Source organism: Euleptes europaea, chromosome 7 (genome assembly GCF_029931775.1).
Source record: "Euleptes europaea isolate rEulEur1 chromosome 7, rEulEur1.hap1, whole genome shotgun sequence".
NCBI classification, from domain to species: domain Eukaryota; kingdom Metazoa; phylum Chordata; class Lepidosauria; order Squamata; family Sphaerodactylidae; genus Euleptes; species Euleptes europaea.
In genome coordinates this window covers 100,170,931-100,197,515 of record NC_079318.1, presented here as the reverse complement: position 1 = coordinate 100,197,515, position 26,585 = coordinate 100,170,931, and the positions used below count along the sequence as shown (strand labels likewise).

The following is a 26,585-nucleotide window of genomic DNA, read 5'->3' as shown; positions in this document are numbered from 1 at the left end:
TGAGTGCTGTAGATTGCCTGAAATAAAAATCTGCAAAAATATATTAAGTATGTAAAATCTTGCCTTTAAAAGCATTTCACTCCTTCCAAAAGAGAAAATGTATCGTGATTTTTTTTCAAGGTTCTCCTAGATTTCCAATTTTTCTGTTGAAAAGGTCCTTGGAAGAAACTGAGAAGTTGGCCTCCCCCTCCCCCAAATTTTCCTCCTGGGCAGATGCATTTCTACTCATGACTGACTTGGCCGTGCCACCCAACCTAACCCCTCCTCTCTCCCTGCCTGCAGCTCTTCTGGCACTCCAGTGCCCACGTCCTGGGAGGGGCCGCCGAGCATTTCTATGGGGCTCTCCTTTGCCATGGGCCCAGCATCGAGAGCGGCTTCTTTTATGACATGTACTTGGACAAAGAAAGGTACTGGGGGGCGGTGGGACTGGCGGGGGGGGGGAGGGAACTGTCTGTGCCATCTGTCTTGGGCACCTGCCTTGGGAGGCCTGTCTGTGTGGCATCCCCACAACTTATTTTAGAAAACTTGTTGAATTTTTCTCTCTCCCTGGACAATCTTTATTGGATTCTTCTTAATATGACAGAACTTATAGATAACGGGGGCACAAGCGGAACCACCAGGGAGAGGGTAAAATTTACAGATGAAAAATAAAACAAAATTATTTGATCAGAAAAAACCTAACTTTGTAAGGTCTCTGACTTGAATTGAATCTATGACAGATAACAATGGGAAGAAAAAAACAACAACCAGGCAGATCTATACCCTGTGGTAGGTTTGCCGGGTTGCTTGGATTGGCGGGCAATTGCCTACCAATCCATCGGCTGGGTCAGGAGCGGGGCCTGCGCGCGGCCGCGCCGACATGATCACATCACTTCCAGTTTATACCTGGAAGCACCGCATCCCGACAGGCTGCTTGACCACTCAAACCCCCAAAACACTAGCGATCCCCACCCCAGCTCCCCCCAAATACCTCCTGCTAGAGGAGAGGGGGGGACCTGGCAACCCTTTCCTGTGGGCCGAACAGTTTTTCCAAACACAGGTTTTCGGCTGTCTTCTCCCACCCCCTGCCCGCTTCGCTAAAAAATTATGATTTTGGGACAACTCTCTCCTTCTCTTTTTATTAATTAACATTAATAAATGTTAATTAATAACGTCGAAGGCTTTCACGGTCAGAGTTCATTGGTTCTTGTAGGTTATCCGGGCTGTGTAACCGTGGTCTTGGTATTTCCTCTGAAGATGCCTGCCACAGCTGCTGGCGAAACGTCAGGAAAGAAAATACCAAGACCACGGTTACACAGCCCGGATAACCTACAAGAACCAGTTAATTAATAACATTAATAACATTTGTTGTATAGTTGGTGTAGTTTGTACAGAGCCAGCGTGGTGTAGTGGGAACAGCCCTTCAAATACTTGGTCGAATTGAACAAAAGAGGCACTTTAGGACATTCCATACCAGGGGACGGTCTTGCGGGCGTCATTTATTCCCCTCTGGATTGTCGGCGCCTACTTCTCTTGCTTTCCCTCCTTAGAACTCGATCCTTGGAGACACACCCTCAGTTTCCTTGTCTCTCATGCCTGCTTTCTCAGTCAGCCCACCCACACGAAGTTGGCAAGAGAGGCTGACCCCTCCCCACTCGGGCATTTTCCTCTTCTCCTGCGAGGGCAGAGACCAAATCTTTGCTCAGAATAAAGAGTCGTGCCTTCCGCATGGAGCCTGAGGCCATGCCTTCGTCGTCCGCTAGATGTCCTTGCCGGCTTTGGGGTGATCCTTGCGCCAGATGGGGAGGTTCCCTGAGCTGCCAAGTGGGAACATCTAGGGAGGAGCACACAGAGAGAAAAGTTCCTCTTTTTTTGTTTCCCCTCAGAATTCCTCACGTTTTATCCCCCCATTCAGGGAAGTTTCACGTGAGGCAGGACTGAAGAGGCCACACTGGAAACCCTCTAATTACGGGTTGAGTATCCCTTATCCGGACTGCTCGGGACCAGAAGTTGTCCGTGTTTCAGATCTTTCCGTACACTGGAATATTTTGGAATTTTTGCATGTACCTAATGAGATATCTTGGGCATGGGACCCAAATTCATTTATGATTTTTATACACGTAGCCTAAATGTAATTTTAAACAAGATTTTTAATAATTTTGTGTACGTTGACCCATCAGAAAGCAAGGGTGTAACTTTCTCACCAGACTATCTGTATCAGTTGTAAAACAAGAGCAACAAACAAACAAGCAATGGCAGGTGTTCAGTCTCCCCCTACGATGCCGTGTACACTGTATTTAAATTTTTTAGGTGAGAGGAAGCATTGAAAGCAGGCAGCAGAAATCTGCCTGCATGCTGGCTCAAAGAGTCCGGTTTTTGGATCAGTCCGGATATGGGATGTCGAGATAGGGGATACTCTACCTGTATTAATAACTTTTCATCAGAACATAAGAAAGGCCCTGCTGGATCCGACCCATGCCCACCAAGTCCAGCCATCTGTTCGCACAGTGGCCAGCCAGGTGCCTCTAGGAAGCCCACAAGCAAGACGACTGCAGCAGTGCCATCCTGCCTGTGTTCCCCAGCATTTCATAGACATGCTCCTCTGATCCTGGAGAAAATGGGTATGCATCATGATTAATAGCCATGGATAGCCCTATTCTCCATAATAACATCAGAAGAGCCCTGCTGGATCAGACCCAGGCCCATCAAGTCCAGCAGTCTGTTCACACAGAGGCCAACCGGGTGCCTCCAGGAAGCCCACAAGCAAGATGGCTGCAGCAGCATTTATCCTGCCTGTGTTCCTTTACAGCACCTCATATAATAGGCCTGCTCCTCTGATCCTGGAGAGAATAGATCGTCTGCTTGAGAGTAAAGAAAATGATAAACATGTCTTTGAGTAGGCCCCTCCAGTGATTTGAGTGAGCAGATTTTTTCTCCTGGATTGTGCCCCCGACGCTGAGCACTCTCCCCCCCCCCAATATCTCCATGAAGGGCTGCACATAACCCTGCCGTGCTCCTAGGTGTTGTTAAGGAGGTTGTGCCTTCCTTCGCAGGACTGTGTTGGGAAAAGACCTGCCGGAGTTGGAGAAGATCTGCAAGGGCATCATTGAAGAGAAGCATCCCTTTGAGAGACTTGAGGTGACCCAGGAGGAACTGAAGGAGCTCTTCAAGGTGAATATCCTTGGATTGTGGAAATCCCTTCTTTTCTTAACGGCACAGGCATTGCGAGAAGAAATTTCTAGGTTTCATTGTGTGTGTGTGTGTGTGTAGGAGGTGGAGCCAACTACAAAATGTCAGAGAGAGAGGTTATGCATAACTCTTCAGTATTTCAGGCAGAAGCCCTGTGAGAGCCAGCATGGTGTAGTGGTTAAGAGCGGTGGTTCGGAGCGGCTCTGATCTGGAGAACCGGGTTTGATTCCCCACTTCTTCGCATGGGCGGCGTAGTCTGATCTGGTGAACCGGGTTGGTTTCCCCACCCCTACACACGAAGCCAACTGGGTGACCTTGGGCTAGTCACAGTTCTCTTAGAGCTCCCTCAGCCCCATCTACCTCACAAGGTGTCTGTTGTGGGGAGGGGAAGAAAGGTGATTGTTAAGCTGGTTTGTCAAAGAGTGAGGTTGACTTTCAGTCAACAATAGGATACAGTATTCCCTGTTTGTAGTATCTGTGGCATGTGTATGCCACAAATAGGTTCATGCAGGGATCTCCAGTGTGCTGCCCGTGGGTGCCGTGGCACCTGTCAACACTTTTCCTGGTGCCTGCTGAATGTTTTTTTTTAAAGTGGGTGGGGCTTTTGTCCAACAAGGCTTCCGATTGGCCGTTAGAGATTTGATTGGCTGTGCAGATGTTTTACAACATTGCTTTGGCAGCAGCTGCCACCACAGCACAAGGATGTCCACTGAGTGGCTGAAGGTAAGATGCGAAAGCCATTTTGTCGCTGTGCCCACCACACTATATTAGAAGAAGAGTTGGTTTTTATATGCCAACTTTCTCTACCACTTAAAGCAGAATCAAACCAGCTTACAATCGCCTTCCCCTCCTCGCAACAGACACTCTGTGAGGTAGGTGGAGCTGAGAGAGTGTGACTAGCCCAAGGTCACCCAGCTGGCTTCGTGTATAAAAGTGGGGAAACCAACCCTGTTTCTCCAGATCAGAGTCCACCGCTCCAAACCACCGCTCTTAACCACTACACCACGCTGGCTGGAATTCCACTCTTTAGAATTCCAAAGGTGCCCACAGGCTCAAAAGGTTGAGGACCCTTGGTATAGAGAATAGATCAGGACCCTGTAATCATCTAAAGTCCATGGCACAGGGACCACAGCATCTACAGAGAAGGGTTTTTTTTCCAATTTGTGGGTGTTTTGGAAATAATTTTCAGTGTTCGTGTGTCCAATTTCTATTGCCGTTGCAGAAAATGCAATGCTTGATATGTCAAGGACCACAGGAACTCCGCTAGGCTTTTTGTGTACATTCAGGATTGTTTTATTTTACTCAGTAATAAGGGGAATGCCCAAGAAAGTAGTCTTATTATGAATTTTCAACAGCAGCCTTGCACATACATTTTATTGTGGGATGAGTCCTTGTTGTAGTTCTTTCTTTACTCTGGTCCTGGTTAAAAAGATCTCTCTCTCTCTCTCTCTCTGTCCAGCACAACAAATTCAAACTGCACATAATCGATGAGAAGGTAAAGTCTCCAACTACCACAGTATACAGGTGAGCAAAATGGCTGGATTCTGTTTTTAGAACCAGGGGAAGAACCTGTATCCCTCTCTACCTTTGTCCCAGTTAGTGCAGCATATTTGGGGGGGAGGGGTTTTCCCAATAAAATGTAATTCAGTGTTTGCCATAATTGCAGAGGGTAGCCCTGTTGGTCTGCAATAGAAGAACTAGATTCGAATCCAGTAGCACCTTAAAGACCAACAAGATTTTCACGGTATGACCTTTTGAGAGTCAGCCCTCTCAAAAGCTTTGTACCTGACGAAGGGAGCGTTGACACTTGAAAACTCACACCCAGAAATCTTGTTGGACTCTTAAGAAGCTCCTGGACTCAAATGTACATAATTTGCACTTGGGCAGGCAACGATGGGTTGGATTCCATGGGTCTTATAGAATCATAAGAGTTGGAAGGGACCACCAGGGTCATCTAGTTCAACCCCCTGCACATTGCAGGAAATTCACAACTACCTCCCCTCCCCCACATTCCCAGTGACCCCAACCCTTCCCCCACCATGCAGGATCCACAATTAAAGCACTCCTGACAGATGGCCATCCAGCCTCTGCTTAAAGACCTCCAGAGATGGGGACTCCACCACCCTCCGAGGCAGCACATTCCACTGTCAAACAGCCCTCACCGTCAGAAAATTCTTCCTAATATTGTCGAAGGCTTTCACGGTCAGAGTTCATTGGTTCTTGTAGGTTATCCGGGCTGTGTTACACGGTTACACAGCCCGGATAACCTACAAGAACCAATTCTTCCTAATGTTTAGGTGGAATCGCTTTTCTATTAGTTTAAATCCATTACTCTGTGTCCTAGTCTCTGGAGCAACAGAGAACAAGCTAGTTCCCTCATTAACATGACATCCCTTCAAATATTTAAAGATGGCTATCATGTCACCTCTTAACCTTCTCTTTTCCAGACTAAACCCAGCTCCTTAAGTCTCTCCTCATAGGGCATGGATTCCAGACCTTTGACCATTCAGGTCGCCCTCCTCTGGACACGCTCCAACTTGTCAACATTTTTCTTAAATTGTGGAGCCCAATACTGGACCCAGTATTCCAAGTGAGGTCTGACCAATGCAGAATACAGTGGTAGTATTACAAACAGCAGCACATCCCCTCGCGAGCAAGGAAGGAATCTTTCCCTGTTTCAGGATGCTTTGTTGTTGGTGGGGCAGAATATGAGGTGTTCACCCACCTGTCACCAGATCGCAGGTTTTTCAATCAATCATCAAGCTTCTTTTGTTTCGTGTCTGCAGGTGCGGCACCTTAATTGACCTGTGCCGTGGCCCCCACGTCAGGCATACGGGCATGATCCGAGCATTGAAGCTCCTGAAGGTGGGTGTTTGGGGTCCTGGGGGGGGGGCAGCAGCTGAGTGTGCCGCACCGCTCCGACGTTTAGGCATTTGGATGGTAACAGAATCCAAGATGTTTTTCCAGTGGTCATAACATGATTTGTTGTGACTTCAAAATTCACGTCCTGCTTTATAATTCTGAATGAACACCTAAGGAAGGTATACTCTGGTCATTTATACATGGGAGGTTTACCTGGACCCACACTTTCCTGTTGGGAATCTATGCACCAGCGCTCTCCAAGCTCAAATCAGGAAGCATTGGCGTCCCACCCCTTGAAACTGCTTTGTAATTGGCTGTAGTGCTTACTGTGAGAGAAAAGTCCCTATCCCTCCCCACCGTGGAAACACAACTGCTGTGTTAAAAAAAGCATTTTAAAAACAACAACAAAATGGAGCTCTCTAAAAGGAGGTGGGGAGAAACCCAAGCTTTGTTTTACAGTTCTGGTCACCACACCTAAAAAAGGATATTACAGAGCTTGAGAAGGTGCAGAAAAGAGCAACCAAAATGATTAGGGGACTAGAGCAACTGTCCTATGGGGAGCGGTTAAGACGCTTAGGGCTGTTTAGCTTGGAAAGAAGGCGGCTGAGGGGAGACATGATAGAGGTCTATAAAATTATGCATGGTTTGGAGAGAGTGGACAGGGAGAGGTTTTTCTCCCATAATACTAGAACACGGGGTCATCTGCTGAAGCTGGAGGGTGAGAGATTCAAAACAAAGGAAGTATTTTTCACACAATGCATAGTTAAATTAGTTAAATCAGCATAAGGCAGCTTCATGTGTGTTTTGGGGAGGGGCCGTGGCTCAGTGGTAGCGCCTCTGCTTGGCATGCAGAAGATCCCAGGTTCAATCCCCAGTGGCATCTCCAGTTAAATGGACTATGCAAGTAGGTGATGTGAAAGACCTCTTTCTGCCTGAGACCCTGGAGAGCCTCTGCTGGTCTGAGTAAACAATACTGACTGATGGACCAAGGGTCTGATTCAGTAGAAGGCAGCTTCATGTGTAAGGTTGGTGCAGACCTATAGATGGCTACTTTGCTCTTGACCCTAGCACTGAATTCCTCCCCCGGTTCTACTTGGCAGAATGCCTCTGCCTACTGGCAAGGAGACTCTTCTGCGGAGACCTTGCAGCGGATCTACGGCATTTCCTTCCCCAGCACCAAGCAGCTCTCCGAGTGGGAGCGCACCCAGGAGGAGGCTGCCCGGCGGGACCACCGGCGGATCGGCAAGGTGAGTTTGTGTGTGGAAGTGGCAGGGGGGTTGTTCTTTATGTACCCCGGGGGAGAAGACACCCCGGCTTCCTTCACAGTTGGGTGCAAAGGTAAGCGTTAGGATCCCTTTTGGCTCAGCCCTTATCTCTCTCTCCCTCAGTGTAAAAGAATTTTCTCGACCTGATCTCAAAGGGAAGGAGGGCTTCAGGGCAATTTTGTGGTGTTACTTTTATCTTTGTTTCATAGGGGGGAGAAATATCTTAGAAGGATCAGTTGACTATTGCCACCCAGTTAAATTATGTCCATATTCTGCATTGTTCTATCCCTGGTGGTAAGGGCCGTCAATTTGCAGATGACTTAGGGTGACCCCAAAGGTTTTTCAAGGCAAGAGACGAACAGAGGCGGTTTTCCATTGCTTGCCTCTGCATACCGAACCTGGACTTCCTCGGTGGTCTCCCTTCCAGGGCCTACTCTGTTTAACTTCCAAGATCTCATGAGGTTGGGCTAGCCTGGGCCATCCATCTAGCTCAGCCATCTTCCTGGCACTGGTACGCAGAGGTTGACTACCTCTGAATGTGGAAGCTCCCTTAAGTCACCATGGCTAGTTGCCAGTGACAGACCTCCAAGAATCTGTCTACGTAATCCCCTTTTGAAGCCATCTCTGCCTGTGGCCATCACTACATCCTCTGACAATGAATTCCACATTTTAATCACTTGCTGCATAAAGAAGTGTTTCCTTTTCTCCGCCCTCAATCCCACCCATCAACGTCATTGGGTGCCCTCGAGTTCTGGTCTTTTGGGAGTGGGAGAAGAAATTCTCTTTGTCATCTCTCTCCACCCTAAGCATAACTTTATAAACCTCTATCATGTCCGCCCTTAGTCGTCTCTTTTCTAAAATGAAAAGTCCCAGACTCTTCAGCTGTTTCTCATGGGGAAGGTGCTCCAACCCCCTGTCCCCGAGGAAGCGTGGTGTAGTGGTTAAGAGCAATGGTCTCCAATCTGGAGAACCAAATTCCCCACTTCTCCACATTAGTGGCGGACGCTAATCTGGAGAACCAATGTTGGTTTCCCCACTCCTCCACATGAGGCCACCTGGGTGACCTTGGGCTAGTCACAGCTCTCTTAGAGCTCTCTCAGCCCCACCTACCTCTCAGGGTGTCTGTTGTGGGGAGGGGAACAGAAGGCGATTGTCAGCTGGTTTGAGTCTCCCTTAAATGGTAGAGAAAGTCGGCATATAAAAACCAACTCTTCTCCTTCTCACCTTGGTTGCCCTCTTCTGTTCCTTTTCATGCTGTGTGCGTCTTTGTGCGCTGAGTGAACACACAGGGCCTGCAGGGGCTCTGATGTGGAATGTAAATGGCTCAGCCCCAATGCAGGTGTTGGAAATCTTGCTGATGCTTCATTTTAAGAGCACGAAACACCTTTTTTTTAAAAAATGAAAGATGATGTTTTAAAGGCTGCTAAATCTTGGCTCCGGGCAATGCCTGTCTCACCCTAGTGGGCTCTTCTCTTCAGTCAGTGCGTTTCAAGCATGGGTGAGATGTGTGGCTGCTACACTGCAGATAGTGCCTGCGAACAGCCCATCTCTGGAACTGGTCAAAGAAAGCTGAGTGACCCCATTCCTTTCTTTGTTCCTTCTCAGGACCAAGAGCTATTTTTCTTCCACGAGCTGAGCCCTGGAAGCTGCTTCTTTCTTCCTAAGGGGGCACACATCTACACGACCCTCGTGGACTTCATTAAGGTGCGCCGCTCATTGTGTGGTGTAGTGGATGACTATGGACCAGTCACACAATCTCAGCCTAGCCTACCTCACAGGGTTGTTTTTGAGATTAAATGGAAGATCAGAGAATGATGTGATCCACTTAGGGTCTAGGAGAAAGGCGGGGTATAAATGAAGTAAAGAAAGAGTGGGAGAAAGAGCCATGTCTGGATCTCCCTGGTCCTGGACACTGGAAGAGCCAGCATCTGACTCCAAGCCTTCCAGAGTGGACCTATTCTGGAATAGGCTAGTCTTTTGCTACTACAGGATGACCTGTAGGGAGGGGACAACGTGGTGTAGAGAGAGCCAGCGAGGTGTAGTGGTTAGGAGCGGTGGACTCTAATCTGGTGAACCTGGCTGGTTTCCCCACTCCTACACACGAAGCCAGCTGGGTGACCTTGGGCCAGTCACACACTCAGCCCCACCTACCTCACAGGGTGTCTGTTGCGGGGAGAGGAAGGGAAGGAGATCATAAGTCAGTTTGAGACTCCTTAAAAGGTAAAGAATAAATTATAATAATAAAATCCTCCCGGACTGCTTTTTTCCAGAGGGAGTACCTGAAGCGTGGCTTTTCCGAAGTCATCACCCCCAACATCTACAACGCGAAGCTGTGGGAGGTCTCTGGGCACTGGCAGCACTACGGGGAGAACATGTTCTCCTTCCAGGTCAACAACGAGACGCTGGCCTTGAAGCCCATGAACTGTCCCGGGCACTGGTGAGTTATGGGGAACGGAGAGAGCCCGAGGAGGGGTTATGTATGATGCCCCGCTGGGAGGGGCATCTATCGCTGGTTGCGATAGAGGCAGAGACCAGAAGGCCTGGTTTTCAGCTGCTCATATTGGAAGCCAGACACTATTTTTTCAATACCTTTTGTAAAATTTAGAAACACACAGGCAAGCAGAGTATAAATAACAGTGGCGTAATGGTTAAGAGAAGCGGACTCTAATCTGGAGAACCCGGTTTGATTCCCCACTCCTCCACATGAGCGGCGGAGGCTAATCTGGAGAACTGGATTTGTTTCCCCACTCCTCCACATGAGGCCAGCTGGGTGACCTTGGGCTAGTCACAGCTCTCTCTGAACTCTCTCGGCCCCACCGACCTCACAAAGTGTCTGTTGTGAGGAGGGGAAGGGAAGGAGATTGCAAACCCCCTTGAGACTCCTGAAAGATAGAGAAAGGCAGGGTATAAAAACCAACTCTTCTTCACTAAATTGTTATGTGGTACATCTTGATTAGCTTGTCCATATGGATAAAAAAGATACTATGGTCCTACTGTCATAAACAACAGAAATATCTCACAGCTATTTCTGCTATTTAATAAATGAACTATTATTTATAATAACACTGAGTCTGTAATTCCTCAGAAGATACAGAACTGAGCTATTACCTCCCAAACTGTCGACATCTTATTTGGCCTCCACCGCCCCTCGGGCTTTGAGAAATCAACTCCCTTTCCCCACACCTTCGTAGGCTTATCTTTGCTGTCACAAGGACTAGAGCCAGCGGGGTGTAGTGCTGAAGAGCAGTGGACTCTGATCCAGAGAACCGGGTTCGATTCCCCACTCCTCCACATGAGCAGTGGAGGCTAATCTGGAGAACCGGGTTGGTTTTCCCGCTCCTACACACGAAGCCAGCTGGGTGACCTTGGGCTAGTCACAGCTCTCTTAAAGCTCTCTCTGCCCCACCTACCTCACAGGGTGTCTGTTGTGGGGAGGGGAAGGGAAGGTGATTGTAAGCCTGTTTGATTCTTCCTTAAGTGGCAGAGAAAGTGGGCATATAAAAACCAACTCCTCTTCTTCCTCTTCCCCCTACCCCGGCATAGAAGGCCAAGTTCTCAGAAAGTTGAATTCTCCGCCAAATATCATATTCTGGAATTTTTTCCCCCCTGTACTTGTGGGGGCTCGGCAGACACCCTGCCCTGGCTGTGCTGTGTCTAAACCCCTCTCCCTGTCGCTTCCTGCAGTCTGATGTTTGGCCATCGCCCGCGATCCTGGAGAGAGCTGCCCCTCCGGCTGGCTGACTTTGGGGTCCTGCATCGAAACGAGCCCTCGGGATCCCTGAGCGGGCTGACGCGAGTGCGCCGGTTCCAGCAGGACGACGCCCATATCTTCTGTGCCATGGATCAGGTGTGAGCCCGGGGGGAGAGGAGGGGAGCCGAGATTATCCGGGCTGGCTGGCTTCCCAGGGTGTGCCAGCCCTTTTAGAGGTTCGGCAGGTGGACAAACACTTAATTTTCAGTATTGGGTACAGAAAGAAAAAGAGGAAAAGACACATAGGGGAAAAACATATTGTACAAGATAACAGTGCTCAATCTCACCTAATCAATCGTTCCCCCGAAAAGCTTCCTCTAAGAAGAGGAGTTGGTTTTTATATGCCGACTTTCTCTACCACTTAAGGGAGACTCAAACCGGCTTACAATCACCTTCCCCTCCCCACAACAGACAACCGGTGAGGTAGGTGGGGCTGAGAGAGTTTAACTAGCCCAAGGTCACCCAGCTGGCTTTGTGTGTAGGAGTGGGGAATTGAACCCGGTTCACCAGATTAGCCTCCGCCTCTCATGAGGAGGAGTGGGGAATCAAACCCGGTTCTCCAGATCAGAGTCCACCGCTCCAAACCACAGCTCTTAACCACTACACCACTCTGGAGGATCATTGAGTGTGAGAAAACTAAACAGTTAAAACATTATGATTTATTGATGACAGTTAATAAAGAACATTACTGTCTGCTTTAACCACTTAGTTGATATAAAGCTTGATTTTCTACTGTGTCTGTTATCACAGTGTTAACTATATCTGCAGTAAATGGTGTCTAAAAGGATCAGTCTGGCATTAAGTGGTAGAGAAAGTCAGCTTATAAAAACCAACCCTTCTTCTTTTTTGTGGCTAACTCAGGCCTGGGAAATGTGGCCTCCGTCCTAAGAAGTGGTCACTTTTCAACCGAATGTGATCTCCCATCTAGACAGTTTTTGCTAAGAGGAGTATCTTTCAAGGGGGAGGTGGCAGTGGTGGAACAAGTGGGCGCGGGGGGTCCCAATCCTCCCGCTTCTTCCCTGAGTGTCATTCTTGTCTGTCCCCCACCCCCCCCAGCTGGAAGGAGAGATCCTCGGTTGCTTGGACTTCCTGCAAGCCGTCTATTCCGTTTTTGGGTTTGCACTACACTTCTACCTCGCCACCCGCCCTGAGAAATTTCTAGGGGACTCTCATCTCTGGGATCAGGCCGAGCAGGTAAGAACACCCCCTCCCCCCTTCTCAGCTGCATCACCTCCCTTCCTCCCCCCCCCACAAAATCGGTCTCATCCACCACAACCCAGAAAACCCAGAAGACCAGTAACTTAAAGTTGGTTCAGATTATTCTTGCTGAATGGCGATGCAGCAATTGGAAGGGAGAACGTAAGAACATCAGAAAAGCCCTCCTGGATCAGGCCAAGGCCCATCAAGTCCATCAGTCTGTTCAGACAGTGGCCAACCAGGTGCCACTGGTCATGATGCGTACCGATTCTCTCCAGGATCAGATGAGCATGCCTATTATATCAGGTGCTGTGGAGCACAGGCAGGACAATGCTGCTGCCTTCGTCTTGTTTGGGGGCTTCCCAGAGGCACCAGGTTGGCCGCTGTGTGTACAGACTGCTGGACTTGATGGGCCTGGGTCTGATCCGGCAGGGCTGTTCTGAGGTTCTTATGATGCATACCTATTGTCTCCAGTCTCAGAGGAGTATGCCCATTATCTTAGTACCGTGGAACACAGGCAGGATGGTGCTGCTGCAGTCGTCCTGTTTGTGGGCTTCCTAAAGGACCCCTGGTTGGCCACTGTGTGAACAGACTGCTGGACTCGATGGGCCTTGGTCTGATCCAGCAGGGCCTTTCTTGTGATCTTATGTCCCTCCATCCTGAGACAGCCGCTGTGACTCTCTGCCTGCTCCCTTTCTCTTGTCTTCCAGCTGCTGGAGAAGAGCCTCCAGGACTTTGGCCAACCTTGGGAGCTGAGCCCTGGGGAGGGGGCTTTCTACGGGCCAAAGGTCAGTGCTTACCTTCTGTGCTAGCAATCCTGAGTAGTCTCTGGGGTGTCGGTTGTCATCCGTGAAGTTTAGTTTAGTTTATTGGATTTATGCCCCGCCCTCCCCTGGCTGGGCTCAGGGTGAAGAGTGGGCATGGTGTTTGTAATGTTTTCCTTTCTCTGAGACCCCTTATATGCAACACCTGTAAAGGCATGTCCTGAAGTGACGCGTGTTATGCAGCCTGCTCGCCTTTCTCAGCATTCCCTGCTTATTTTCACAGCCACCAAAGGGTCTCGCCTTCGAAATCTTAGTTGAACCCAAAGAGCAGGATGGCTTAGTTATATTTGGTAGAATGACAGAACGCTTAGTACGTGGAGGTGGCTCTGAGGTAGAAGAAGAAGAGAAGGTTTTTATTGTTGGCAGAGTATGCTAAGTACGCAGAGAAGGGTCAGACTCATATTAAAGATAAAGTTGCCTTTATTGAGGGGACTACAGTTTAGGATAGGAAAGCTGAGAGTCAGAAGCCTCTAGCTGTCTATCCAGCTAAGGAGGGAGAGAGAGGGCAGATTTACTTTCAAGAAGAAGGAGGAAATTGTCCCTTAAGAGTATCAGTCTAAAGACAGACAAGAGGTGTGAAAAAGGGTGGAAAGGTCTCTAACCCGGCAGCCCTAACTAGCTGACTACTTGCCCACCCCCTGCTGGATCGTCTTCTCAGTTCCTTTCCATGCCAGGCATTGCAGCTCTTCCAACATTTATATGCCAACTTTCTCTACCACTTGAAGAATGAAACCGGCTTACAATCGCCTTCCCTTCCCCTCCCCACAACAGACACCCTGTGAGGTGGGTGTAGCTGAGAGAGCTGTGACTAGCCCAAGGTCACCCAGCTGGCTTTGTGTGTAGGAGTGGGGAAACAAATCCAGTTCATCAGATTAGCCTCCGCCGCTCATGTGGAGGAGTGGGGAATCAAATCCGGATCTCCAGATCAGACTACACAGCTCCAAACCGCCGCTCTTAACCACTACACCACGCTGGTTCTCTTTTACTCTAAAAGAGTTGCTTCTCTTAGAATAGAGGTTTGTTTTTTGTTTTTAGTATAACAGCGTAATGGTTTCAGATAGATAGAGTTCTTCTTTTTTCTCTGAAGTTCTTTATATACACCAAGCCACAAAGGTTGGTTTTTCTGCACTCGTCAGTGCGGCTAATAACTTCCACAAAACTTAATTTCCTAACTTGCCAAGTAGGCTAGTAACTTCCACAACGAGCACCAATTTCTCTCCCTCCACACCCTCCGCCCCCTTAGCTTTCTTCACGCGCATGCTGCACAAACTCTGTCTCTCTCAAGCGGTCAACACTTGCCCCCCTCGGGTCCAGCTACCCTCCAATCATAACACTTCGATCACCCATCTGGCGCCCCCCTTTCTTGCTATAAAGGCCTCTGTTTTACACCACTGCATCGTACTTATAAAACCCCACGTTAAATCTCAGAAATGAAATGCGCACAAAACATGTATGTAGCAAAATACCACAGTGTTGCTGGAAGGTTCTGCCAAGTTGGTGAGTGAGTGGTCAGATATTGCCAGCTAATTGACTTGCCTACAGTCCGATACTTCCCAAGAAGTGACCCAGGTGTGGGAGGGGAGAAGGGTCCCATTGCACATGAACACATGCGCATGAAGCTGCCTTCTACAGAATCAGACCCTGGGTCTCAGGCAGGGGTTTTTCACATCACCTACTTGCCTGGTGCCTTTAACTGGAAAAACCGAGGATTGAACGTGGGACTTTCTGCATGCCAAGCAGATGCTCGACCACTGAGCCCTGCAGCAGTCAGGGGAAGAGTCTGAAGCTCAGCAGGGCTTCTCTGGCAAAGCCCCCCAGTTCAGGCTGCCAGCATCGTCACACAGAAAGGAGCTGCCTGCTTGTCACAGTGCCCTTTGGAAACCAGCGTCTGGTTGCTTTTTATTTCTGTTTTGAATTAGATTTTTGTGACGGTAATGCACAATTCAGCCTGATTTGCCAAGATAAAGGCCCAAGAGAAAATGTGTTTGTGTTTCTGGAAACCTGATCTTCATTGGTCCGTGGCTTAATCGTTTATTGTGCGTTAAGCGTCCTCAAGTTGCATCATTCACAGCCTTGCTCAAGTCTTGCAAACGGAGGGCCGGGGCTTCCTGGATTGAGTCAATCCATCTCCTGTTGGTGCTTCCTCTTTTCCTGCTGCCCTCGGCTTTTCCAAGCATTATTGTCTTTTCCGGTGAGTCTTGTCTTCTTCCCAATGAGCCCCATGGCATAGAGTGGTAAGCTGCAGTACTGCAGTCCAAGCTCTGCTCACAAGCTGAGTTCGATCCCGATGTAAGTCTGTTTCAGGTACCTGGCTCACGGTTGACTCAGCCTTCCATCCTTCCGAGGTCAGTAAGTGAGTACCCAGCTTGCTGGGTGTAAAGTGTAGGCGACTGGGGAAGACAGTGGCAAGCCACCCTGTAAATATATTCTGCCTAGTAAACATTGGGATGTGACATCACCCCGTGGGTCATGAATGACCCAGTATCTTTACCTTTTACCTTCTCTTCTTATAATGTGACCAAAGTACGATAGCCTCAGTTTAGTCATTTTAGCTTCTCAGTAGAGTAGATGCATTTTTTTTCTGCTGCTGGTGCTCGGGGGGGGGGGGACTTCTCCACAGACCTCAGTCTGCTGCTATATCAGCTGCTTGGGACCCTCATCTGAGGAAGTACCGGCCTTTTTTTTTTTTTTTACATCTCTTGGCAGGCACCAAAAATGAGGACCCGAAGGAGGGCTGGCTATTTGGTGCCAGTTGGCTGTGCTGTGTGGTATTTAATTATTTTACTTCATTTGAACCCCGCCATTCTCCCCAGTGGGGACCCGAAGTAGCTTATATGGTTCTCCTCTGCTGCATGTTATCATCACACCAACCCTGTGAGGTAGGTTAGGATGAGAGCATGTGACTGACCCAAAGTCACCCAGCAAGCTTCCATGTCAGGACACTCTAACCAATACACCACATTTGTATTGGCTCTGACAGTGTGTAGTGGTTAAGAGTGGCGGACTCTAATCTGGAGAACCAAGTTTGATTCCCCACTCCTACACATCAAGCCTGTTGGGTGACCTTGGGCTAGTCACAGTTCTCTCTGAACTCTTATCACCCTCCACCTACCTTACAAGGTGTCTGTTGAGGAGAAAGAAAGGAGGCTGTAAGCTGGTTTGATTCTCTTTTTAAAAGGTAGAGAAAGTCAGCGTATAGAAACCAACTCTTCTTCTTTTTCCTTCTTCAAAAGTGGAAGAGCTCCAGCGTGTTTCAGTCCTTCCTCTTTTTCTGAATCAGCTGCTCAGGGACGTCTTTCCAGGCTATTCCTCACCCCAGAGGCCTGGTCTTAATGCCCCCTAGAAATCTACATTGGGGGAGAGGTCAAAGGCAGGGAGGCCTGAAGCCGTGTGTCCCGTCCAAGAAACCTCAATGGTTTTTGCTTGTGTTGCAAGACCCTTAAATGACCCCTGGAGACTAAGTTTGTGTGATTCTTTATTTTTTACGAAGGTATTTCGTCAACCTTCTTTTTACGGAGCTGCCTGGTAATTCAGGATTCCGTTCTATTTAGGAATGTGACGTATTTGCAGAACCAAGCTGGGTCTTGCTGGGCCTCGTGCCGCTAGACCAGAACTGTGACAGCCCACCTTCAGGGATTCTTGCGCTTGGTGCATGCGGTGGTTTTGTGTGGGAGGGAAAAAACACGTGAAGACGGTCTTGTGACTGTTGGTCAGAACGCTGTTGCTGAGGTTGAGACTTAGGGCCGCCTTAGGGCCTCCCCATGCCAAAGATTCTACCTGCTTATTGTAAATTTTTAACTGTTCCCAAATACAGGTTGCTTTTCTCCAAGGCCAGATTAGAATCATAGAATCATAGAGTTGGAAGGGACCCCAGGGTCATCTAGTCCAACCCCCTGCACGACGCAGGAGATTCACAACTACCTTCCCCCCACACCTAGTGACCAGAAGATGGCCAAGATGCCCTCCCTCTCATCATCTGCCTAAGGTCACAGAATCAGCATTGCTGACAGATGGCCATCTAACCTCTTCTTAAAAACCTCCAACTCGGCACCATCCTCAACATGACTGCCCCTCAAGTACTTGAAGATGGTTATCATATCCCCTCTCAGGCTAAACATACCCAGCTCCTTCAACCTTTCCTCATAGGACTTGGTCTCCAGACCCCTCACCATCTTTGTTGCCCTCCTCTGGACACGTTCCAGCTTGTCTACATTTTTTTTAAATTGTGGTGCCCAAAACTGAACACAGTACTCTAGGTGAGGTCTAACCAGAGCGGAGTAAAGCGATACCATCACTTCGCGTGATCTGGACACTATACTTCTGTTGATGCAGCTCAAGACCGCATTTGCCTTGTTAGCTTCCGCATCACACTGCTGACTCATGTTCAGTGTTTGGTCTACTAAGACCCCAAGATCCTTTTCACACACACTACTGCTCAGACAAGTCTCCCCCATCCTATAATTATGCATTTGATTTTTCCTACCTAAATGCAGAACTTTACATTTCTCTTTGTTGAAATGCATTTTATTAGTTCTAGCCCACTTCTCCAGCCTGTCAAGATCATCCTGCATCCTGGCTCTGTCTTCTACCGTATTTGCTACCCCTCCCAATTTAGTATCATCTGCAAATTTAATAAGCATCCCCTCTATTCCTTCATCCAAATAATTTATAAAGATGTTGAACAACACAGGGCCCAGCACAGATCCCTGAGGATTTATTCCCTGCCATTGTGGGAGTTAGCAGGCAGATTTTCAGGGGACCCCGTTTCTGAGCAACTTTGTGATTCTGGATCAGGGAGTTTGGACACTGGCTTTTTTTTTTTTTTTTTTTTTTTGTAGATTGTAAAAAGCATGATCTCACCAGAGTCAAATGGATCACAACACACATTCAGAGGTAGGGACCGGCCCTAAAGCAAGATATAGTTATTGGCTGATACTGATCCAAATGTAACCCTCGCCGTGGCAAAATTTTTATCTGTTTTAATTATACCTCCTTTTAACGGTACTGTTTAGATATGTTTTTGTATGTTTGGTTATTTATGTATTATGGAATGTACTAAATTTGTTTTGCTCTTGACCTATTGGTCCACGAATATAGAGAATGGAAGAAAGGAAAGGAAAGGGCAGAGTTCACATTGGTTTTTGCTTTCTTGCCTTTTTAGGAAAATCATTTAGGAAGCAAGGTCCTAGCCCTTATTAGCTCTGTGTTTCCTTCCTCCTCCCCTCTATACCAGAGGTTGCGTTCCCCAGGTTGGTTGCGTCAGTCAAAGGGGCAAGAGAGGTTTGGTGCCTGGCCCCTGCTTTAAGAGGAAAAATTGTGCTCCTCGGGAGGAAGGAGGCTAACGGCCTAAGGGGGTTCTGACTGGAATTCTCTGTGTCGTTCTCCGCTTGTCTTTACAACTTGCGGAATCAGTGATTCAAAACAAATACCGGTGCATAAAAGCAGCAGACTGCTGTCGCTGTCACAAATTCGTCAAAGCAAGGTGACCCCCCTGGCAAGAAAAGGATTTCTGCATTCTGGAGGGACTTAGAACCGTAGAGTTGGAAGGGACCACCAGAGTCATCTAGTCCAACCCCCTGCACAATGCAGGAAACTCACAACTACCTCCCCCCCGACACCCCCATTGACCCCTACTCCACGCCCAGAAGATGGCCAAGATGCCCTCCCTCTCATGATCTCCTCAAGGTCATAGAATCAGCATTGCTGACGGATGGCCATCTAGCTTCTGCTTAAAAACCTGCAGGGAAGGAGAGCTCACCACCTCCCGAGGAAGCCTGTTCCACCGAGGAACCGCTCTCACTGTTGGAAAGTTCTTCCTAATGTCCAGACAGAAACTCTTGATTTAATTTCCACCCGTTGGTTCTGTTCCGACCTTCTGGGGCAACAGAAAACAACTCAGCACCCTCCGCCATATGACAGCCCTTCAAGGACTTGGAAGATGGTTCTCATATCCCCTCTCAGTCGTCTCCTCCCAGGCTAAACATACCCTGCTCCTTCAACCTTTCCTCATGGGACTTGGTCTCCAGACCCCTCACCATCTCTGTTCCTCAAACCAGATTTTGTAACTGGAGCCTCTTGAGAAGTCTGTCAGCACACTTCTGTTCTCTTTTGCAGATTAAATCCCATCTTTGTCTAAAATTTCTCCCCCTTCTGTGCCTTTCAGTGATCCTGGGCAGGCAAACATGCAACAGGTGCAGCTTTCTGCAGCGCAGAGATGTGTTGGTGGTGGAAGTTTAACCTGCCTGCTGAGTTAGGGGCCGGACTTCAGTTGGCAGCTGCAGCTGCTCCTCCACCTAATCGTGATGTTCCTGTAACAGTGCTTCTGTGTCCTGCTTCCAGGTGGACGTTCAGATCAAAGATGCCCTGGGCCGGCATCACCAGTGCGGCACCATCCAGCTGGACTTCCAGATGCCTCTCCGCTTTGATCTCACTTTCACCAGGTAAGTTTTGCGGCACGGCCACCTGGACAGGCTTTGACAGGCGAAGGGCTTTGGAAAGGCTGTTGGCTCTTGTACACATCCACACAATATCTGCCGGTTAAGAACATAAGAAGAGCCCTGCTGGACCAGACCGGTGGTCCAGCTAATACAGCGTCCTGCCCCTCACACGGTTCCTCTGACGGCCCAAAATGGGGCCTAGAAGCCAAGGTCTTCCCCTGACGCTAAGAAGATAAAAACCTAAGAAGAGCCCTGCTGGACTAAACCAGTTGTCCATTTAGTTCAGGGTCCTGTCTCTCACAGTTCCTCTGGAGGACGAACAATGGGGCATAGAGTATGATGTTGCCTCTTGGCACTGTGATTCAGGGGCTGACTGCCTCTGAACGTGGAGGTTCCCTGAAGTCCCTGTGACATAAGACGTGCCCTGTTGGATCAAACCAGGGGTCCATCCAGTCCGGCATCCCACCTCACACAGGGGCCAACCAGTTCCTCTGCAGAGCCAACAACACAGCATAGAGGCCAAGGCTTTCATAAGAACATCAGAAGAGCCCTGCAGGGTTAGACCGATGGTCCATTCATTCCAGAATCCAGTCTCATACAGTGGCCCACCAGTTAATCCATAGGGCCAACAACAGGGCACAGAGGCCCAAGCCTTCCCCTGATGTTGCCTCCTGGCACTGTGATTCTGAGGTTAACTGCCTCTGAACGTGGAGGTTCCCTTTAAGGCCACTTTGGATTCCTCCGTGATGGCAGGAAATTCAGTCGGTGCCTCAAATAGTTTGGGGAGGGGAGCCAGTGAGGTGTAGGGGTTAGAGCATTGGACCGGGATCTGGGGGAGCCAGGTCCAGATTCCCTCTCTGCTGGGGAAGCTTGCAGGTTGACTTTGGGCCCGTCACACACTGTCACCCTAACCAACCAATATAATATGTACGTTAATAACTATCTCGCAGGATAGTTGTATGAATAAAATGAGGGTGGGGGAGAGAATCACCCTGAGAGGACAAGCTGAACTCCCACATGTGAGGTGAAGTGGTCAAGAGTGTCAGACTGCTGGCTGGAAGACCCAGGTTCGAATTCCGTGGAAGAAGAGATGGTTTTCTATACCCCGCTTTTCTCTGCTTTTAAGGAGTCTCAAAGCAGCTTACAATCCCCTTCCTCTCCCCTCAACAGACACCCTGGGAGGGAGGTGGGGCTGAGAGAGTTCAGAGAGAACTGTGACTAGCCCAAAGTCACCCAGCAGGCTTCATGTGGAGGAGTGGGGAAACAAACCCAGTTCTTCAGATTAGAGTCCACCGCTCTTAACCACTGTGCCACGCTAGCTCCCTGGGTGATCTTGGGCCTGTCACGCATTCTTAGCCTAACCTACCTCACAGGGTTATTGTGATGATAAAATGGGGGAGAGGGGAACAGTGCATATCAGAATGCTCTCTGGGCGGCTAGATGAGGAGAAACGGGGCTTGTTAGGATGAGGAAGGGCGAGCCATGTTTGCCGCTCTGCGCTCCTTGGTGGAGGGCAGGATGGAAAAGTACTCGAGAGACTGATGCCGGTAGTATGAAGAGCCCCCTCCCCCTTGGCTTGCTTGGGTTTTGAGCTTTATGGGGCTCTGCAGGGTATCAAACACAACAACCAAGCAAGTGTAAAGTGATGCATATTGGGGCGAAGAATCCCAACTTCACATATACACTGATGGGATCTGTTCTGGCAGCGACAGACCTAGAAAGGGATCTTGGGGTGGTAGTGGATAGCTCAATGAAGATGTCAATCCAGTGTGCGGCTGCTGTAAAAAAGGCAAATTCCATGCTGGCCATATTTAGATGAGGAATAGAGAATAAAACTGCTGTTATCATACTGCCCTTGTATAAATCTGTGGTAAGACCACACTTGGAATACTGTGTACAGTTCTGGTCACCACACCTGAAAAAGGATATTACAGAGCTTGAGAAAGTGCAGAAAAGAGCAACCAAAATGATTAGGGGGCTAGAGCAGCTGCCCTATGAGGAGCGGTTAAAGCACTTAGGGCTGTTTAGCTTGGAAAGAAGGTGGCTGAGGGGAGACATGATAGAGGTCTATAAAATTATGCATGGTTTGGAGAGAGTGGACATGGAGAAGTTTTTCTCCCTCTCCCATAATACTAGAACATGGGGTCATCTGCTAAAGCTGGAGGGTGAGAGATTCAAAACAGATAAAAGGAAGTATTTCTTCACACAACTCATCGTTAAATTGTGGAACTCCCTGCCCCGGGATGTGGTGATGGCTGCCAACTTGGAAGGCTTGAAAAGGGGAGTGGACATGTTCATGGAGGAGAAGTGTATTCACGGCTGCTAGTCAAAATGGATACTAGTCATGATGCATCCCTATTCTCTCCAGGATCAGAGGAGCATGCCTGTTATCTGAGGTGCTGTGGAGCACAGGCAGGACAATGCTGCTGCAGTTGTCTTCCTTGCAGGCTTCCTTAAGGCCCCTGCTTTGCTGCTGTGTGAACAGACTGCTGGACTTGATGGGCCTGGGTCTGATCCAACATGATAACATCAGGCAACGCACGTCTGTGTGTGCGCGCAACTTCTTTACAACGCAGAAGCTATGCTACACTTCCCTCAGATGCGTCTCATTCCTGTTCTTTGAGCCAATGCTTCCTTTTTCTCTCCCTGTCTACCACAACCTCCCCGACTTTCGCAACGTGGGCTGCTGCGGTGTCTGACCACAAAACGGGGAAAGAGGAACTGCCTGGGGAAATGGTGGAGACTTTGTTGGCGGCTCGGGTTGCTGGGCAGATAGAATCATAGAGTTGGAAAGGACCACCAGGGTCATCTAGTCCAACCCCCTGCACAAGGCAGGAAATTCACAACTACCTCCCCCACACACACCCAGTGACCCATACTTCATGCCCAGAAGATGGTCAAGATGCCCTCCCTCCCATGAACTGTCTACGGTCATCTAGTCCAACCCACTACACCGTGCAGGAAATTCTCAACTACCTTCCCTCCACACAGCCCAGTGCCCCCACCCCATGCCCAGAGAGAGCCAGTGTAATATAAAGGTTAAGAGTGGTGGTTTGGAGCAGTGGACTCTGATCTGGAGAACCAGGTTTGATGCCCCACTCCTCCACATGAGTGGCGGAGGCTAATCTGGTGAACTGGATTGGTTTCCCCATTCGTACACATGAAGCCTGCTGGCTGGGTGACCTTGGGCTAGTCACAGCTCTCTTGAAGCTTTCTCAGCCCCACCTACCTCACAGGGTGTCTGTTGTGGGGAGGGGAAGGGAAGGTGATTCCAAGCCAGTTTGATTCCTCATTAAATGTTAGAGAAAGTCGGCATATAAAAGCTGACTCTTCTCCTTCTGGCCAAACCCCCCCCCCCAGGATCCCTGGCCAATCTGGCCTGGAGGGAAATTCCTTCCCAACCCCAAAGTGGTGATTGGCATTACCCTGGGCATGTAAGAAAGGGCCATGAGACCCAAACACTGACTCAACCCTTCCTGCCCTTCCTCTCATGATCTGCCTAAGGTCACAGAAGCGGCATTGCTTCCAGATGGCCATCTAGCCTCTGCTTAGAAACCTCCACAGAAGGAGAGGCCACCACCTCCCGAGGAAGTCTATTCCACCGAGGAACAGCTCTAACTGTTAGAAAATTCTTCCTAATGTCTAGACGGAAACTCTTTTGATTTAATTTCGACCCGTTGGTTCTGGTCCGACCTTCAGGGCAACAGAAAACAACTCGGCACCCTCCTCTCTATGACAGTCCTTCAAGTACTTGAAGATTAAAAGCCAGTGGGGGAGGGATTCTGCCCTTCGCCTGGCATCCCCCATGGCCCTGGGATGGCAAATCTGGGTGTTATTCTGGGGGAGGTGCTCCTCCTCTGCCGTCCGGGATTTTGCCACATCCTTGTTCGGGCTTTTCCCAGCCTGGCACTGTTCTTTGGGGCAGGGAGCCAACTTCCCCTGGGCAAAACATCCTCCTAGAAGTCTCCAGATCCGGGAGGCTCCAGTTCTGGAACAGGCATTTGGCAACACTTGAAATGCTTTTTAGTTCAAGGGGGAAATAATCCAGAGGAGTTCCGCAGGGCCCTTTTACCCCAGTCTGTCTCTCTCTTGTCTTTGCCCTTTGCAAGCACGGAAGGGGCTGTGGGGAGGGGGACCATGGCTCAGCAGTTGAGCATCTGCTTGGCATGCAGGGGGTCCCAGGTTCAATCCCTGGCATCTTCCGTTAAGGAGTCTGGCACCAGGTGATGGGAAAGACCTCTCTGCCTGAGTCCCTGGAGGGTAGCTGCCAGTCTGAGTAGACAAGACCTTGATGGACCAATTGTGATTCGGTATAAGGCAGCTTAGGGAGGGTCCTGCGACTCAGTGAATGTGCCCCCACTTTGCATAGCAGAAGGTCCCAGGTTCAATCCCTGGCATCTACAGTTACAAAGGGTCAGGCAGTAGAAGAAGGAGAGTTGGTTTTTACATGCCGACTTTCTCTACCACTTAAGGAAGAATCCAACCGGCTTACAATTGCCTTCTCTCCCCCTCCCCACAACAGACACCCGGTGAGGTAGGTGGGGCTGAGAGAGCTCTAAGAGACCTGTGACTAGCCCAAGGTCACCCAGCTGACTTCATGTGTAGGAGTGGGGAATCAAACCCAGTTCACCAGATTAGAGTCCGCCGCTCATGTGGAGGAGGGGAATCAAACCCGGTTCTCCAGATTAGTGTCCATTGCTCCAAACCACTGCTCTTAACCACTACACCATGCTGACTGGTGATATGAAAGACCCCTGCCTGAGACCCTGGAAAGCCACTGCCAGTCTGAGTAGACAAGACTGACTTTGATGAACCAATGGGTCTGATTCAGCAGAAGGCAGTTTCAAGTGTTCAATACGATAATTTGGGGAAGGGCTGTGGCTCAGTGGTAGAGCATCTGCGTGGCATGCAGAAGGTCCCAGGTTCAATCCCCAGCATCTCCAGTTAAAGGGACTAGGCAGGTAGGTGATGTGAAAGACCTCCGCCTGAGACCCTGGAGAGCCGCTGCCAGTCTGAGTTGACAGTACTGACCTTGATGAACCCAGGGTTTGATTCAGTAGAAGGCAGATTTGTGTTTGTGTGTGTGAGTCCAGAATTTAGGGGAGCTCACACCCTGTGTAAAAAAGTCCCTCTCCAGACCTCAGTCCCCCAACAACCTGACCCTTTTTGATCAGGTCCCAGCAGAAGTCGGCAGCCTATCTGAGCTCTTTTTGTGAATTCAGGTTCCCAGGCCTCCAGGCTGTGACTGGACTGGTTGAGGCTCTGCTGATGATCCTGTCCCTCTCAGGAGTGCGCGGCTGAATCAACTTCCAGAGCCAAGAGGCTCACGCTCACAGGCTCCCGGTAGCAGGCCCCGATCAGCAGTCTAGCCCCAGCATTCTGCACTAATAGTCTTCAAGGGTGGCCCCAAGTACTAGAATCATAGAGTCAGAATGGGTCATACAGGCCATCTAGTCCAATCACCTGCTTAATGCAGCATCAGCCTAGAGCATCCCTGACAAGTGCTTGTCCAGCCTTTTCTTAAAGATTGCCAGTGACGGGGAGCTCACCACCTCCCTTGGCAGCCCATTCCACTGCTGAACTACTCTTACTGTAAAAAAACATTTCTTAATATATCCAGCCGGCACCTTTTCGCCTGCAATTTAAAGCCATTATTGCGAGTCCTATCCTCTGCTGCCAACAGGAACAGCTCCCTGCGTCCTCTAAGTGACAGCCCTTCACTTACTTAGAGCAATCATGTCCCCCCATCTCCTCTTCTCCAGACTGAGCATTCCCAAGTCCCTCGGCCTTTCCTCGTAGGGCTTGGTCTCCAGGCCCCTGACCTTCCTCATCGCTCTCCTCTGCACCCACTCAGTTTTGTCCACATCCTTTTTGAAGTGGGGCCTCCAGCACTGCACACAGGACTCCAGGTGTGGCCTGACCAATGCGGTGTACAGTGGGACTACGACATCTTGCGATTTGGATGTTATGCCCCTGTCCATACAGTACACTGCAGTCATAATTGCACAGCCTCTTGCCTTCCCCCGCTCCTCCTCCCCTGCCTGAGTAGCACATTATGCAAAATTTATGCAAAGTTTGCAGAATTTGCACAGGCCAAAATGACCTCCTGAGAGTTCAGATCTCTTCTTCCATTGCAGCCAAGACAGCGGAGCTCCCCAGAGGCCAGTGATGATCCACCGGGCGGTCCTGGGATCTGTCGAGAGGATGCTGGCCGTCCTGGCTGAGAACTACGGCGGAAAGTGGTGAGCGTCTGCGGGCTGTTCCCTGGCCGGCGTTTGCCTGTGGGCAGGGGTGTGCACACAGTCACAGGGCTCCTGGAGTGGGCTGGGGAACCACGTTTGGGGACCAGATGTGCACGCATCAGAGCTCAGAAGGAAGTCTGGAAAAGTTCCAGATGTGACAGAACGTGGCTACGCTTGGCATCGTCTCCACAGAGAACTGCAGTCTGCGGGATTTCTTGGGGGTGAAGGAAGCCATGACAAAGGGAACGAGAGAGACCGGGGCCAACTGAGCGTTTCCTGTTATAACGCATAGTTAAATTGTGGAACTCCCTGCCCCAGGATGTGGTGGTGGCTGCCAACGTGGAAGGCTTTAAAAGGGGAGTGGACATGTTCATGGAGGAGAGGGGTATCTATGGCTACTAGTAAAAATGGATACTAGTCATGGCCCATCCGTATTCTCTCCAGGATCCGAGGAGCATGCCTATTATCTGAGGTGGTGTGGAACACAGGCAAGATGAATGCTGCTACGGTTGTCTTACTTGTGGCCTTCCTAGAGGCACCTGGTTTGGCCACTGTGTGAACAGACTGCTGGCCTTGATGGGTCTTGGTCTGATCCAGCAGGGCTTTTCTTATGTTCTTATGTCTCTGCTTCTGTTGCAGGCCTTTCTGGTTGTCCCCATCCCAAATAATGGTGATCCCCGTGGGCCCAGATGTGGAGGGCTACGGGCATGAGGTAAGGGGGCTCAAAATTCCTGGAATTGCTCTCTGCTTGTTACTGGCACACAGCTCTGTCTTTGTGTAGCGTGGGATTCAACAAAGGTCCCTGGGGAAATTCCTCTTTGGAGAATCCCAAGCATTCA

General features: G+C 49.5%; 1 protein-coding gene across 1 annotated transcript in view; it reads left to right on the top strand.

Moving 5' to 3' along the window:
• TARS2 (threonyl-tRNA synthetase 2, mitochondrial) overlaps positions 1 to 26,585 on the top strand; it is a 46,368-nt gene that overhangs the window by 13,024 nt on the left and 6,759 nt on the right. Inside the window, exons 5-17 of the mRNA XM_056853550.1 lie at positions 283 to 407; positions 3,033 to 3,150; positions 4,628 to 4,692; positions 5,955 to 6,033; positions 7,131 to 7,277; positions 8,901 to 8,999; positions 9,566 to 9,732; positions 10,980 to 11,142; positions 12,103 to 12,240; positions 12,954 to 13,031; positions 19,407 to 19,507; positions 25,642 to 25,746; positions 26,386 to 26,458. Of these exons, the coding sequence (XP_056709528.1) occupies positions 283 to 407; positions 3,033 to 3,150; positions 4,628 to 4,692; positions 5,955 to 6,033; positions 7,131 to 7,277; positions 8,901 to 8,999; positions 9,566 to 9,732; positions 10,980 to 11,142; positions 12,103 to 12,240; positions 12,954 to 13,031; positions 19,407 to 19,507; positions 25,642 to 25,746; positions 26,386 to 26,458 (1,458 nt within the window). The remainder of the gene's footprint in view (positions 1 to 282; positions 408 to 3,032; positions 3,151 to 4,627; positions 4,693 to 5,954; positions 6,034 to 7,130; positions 7,278 to 8,900; positions 9,000 to 9,565; positions 9,733 to 10,979; positions 11,143 to 12,102; positions 12,241 to 12,953; positions 13,032 to 19,406; positions 19,508 to 25,641; positions 25,747 to 26,385; positions 26,459 to 26,585) is intronic.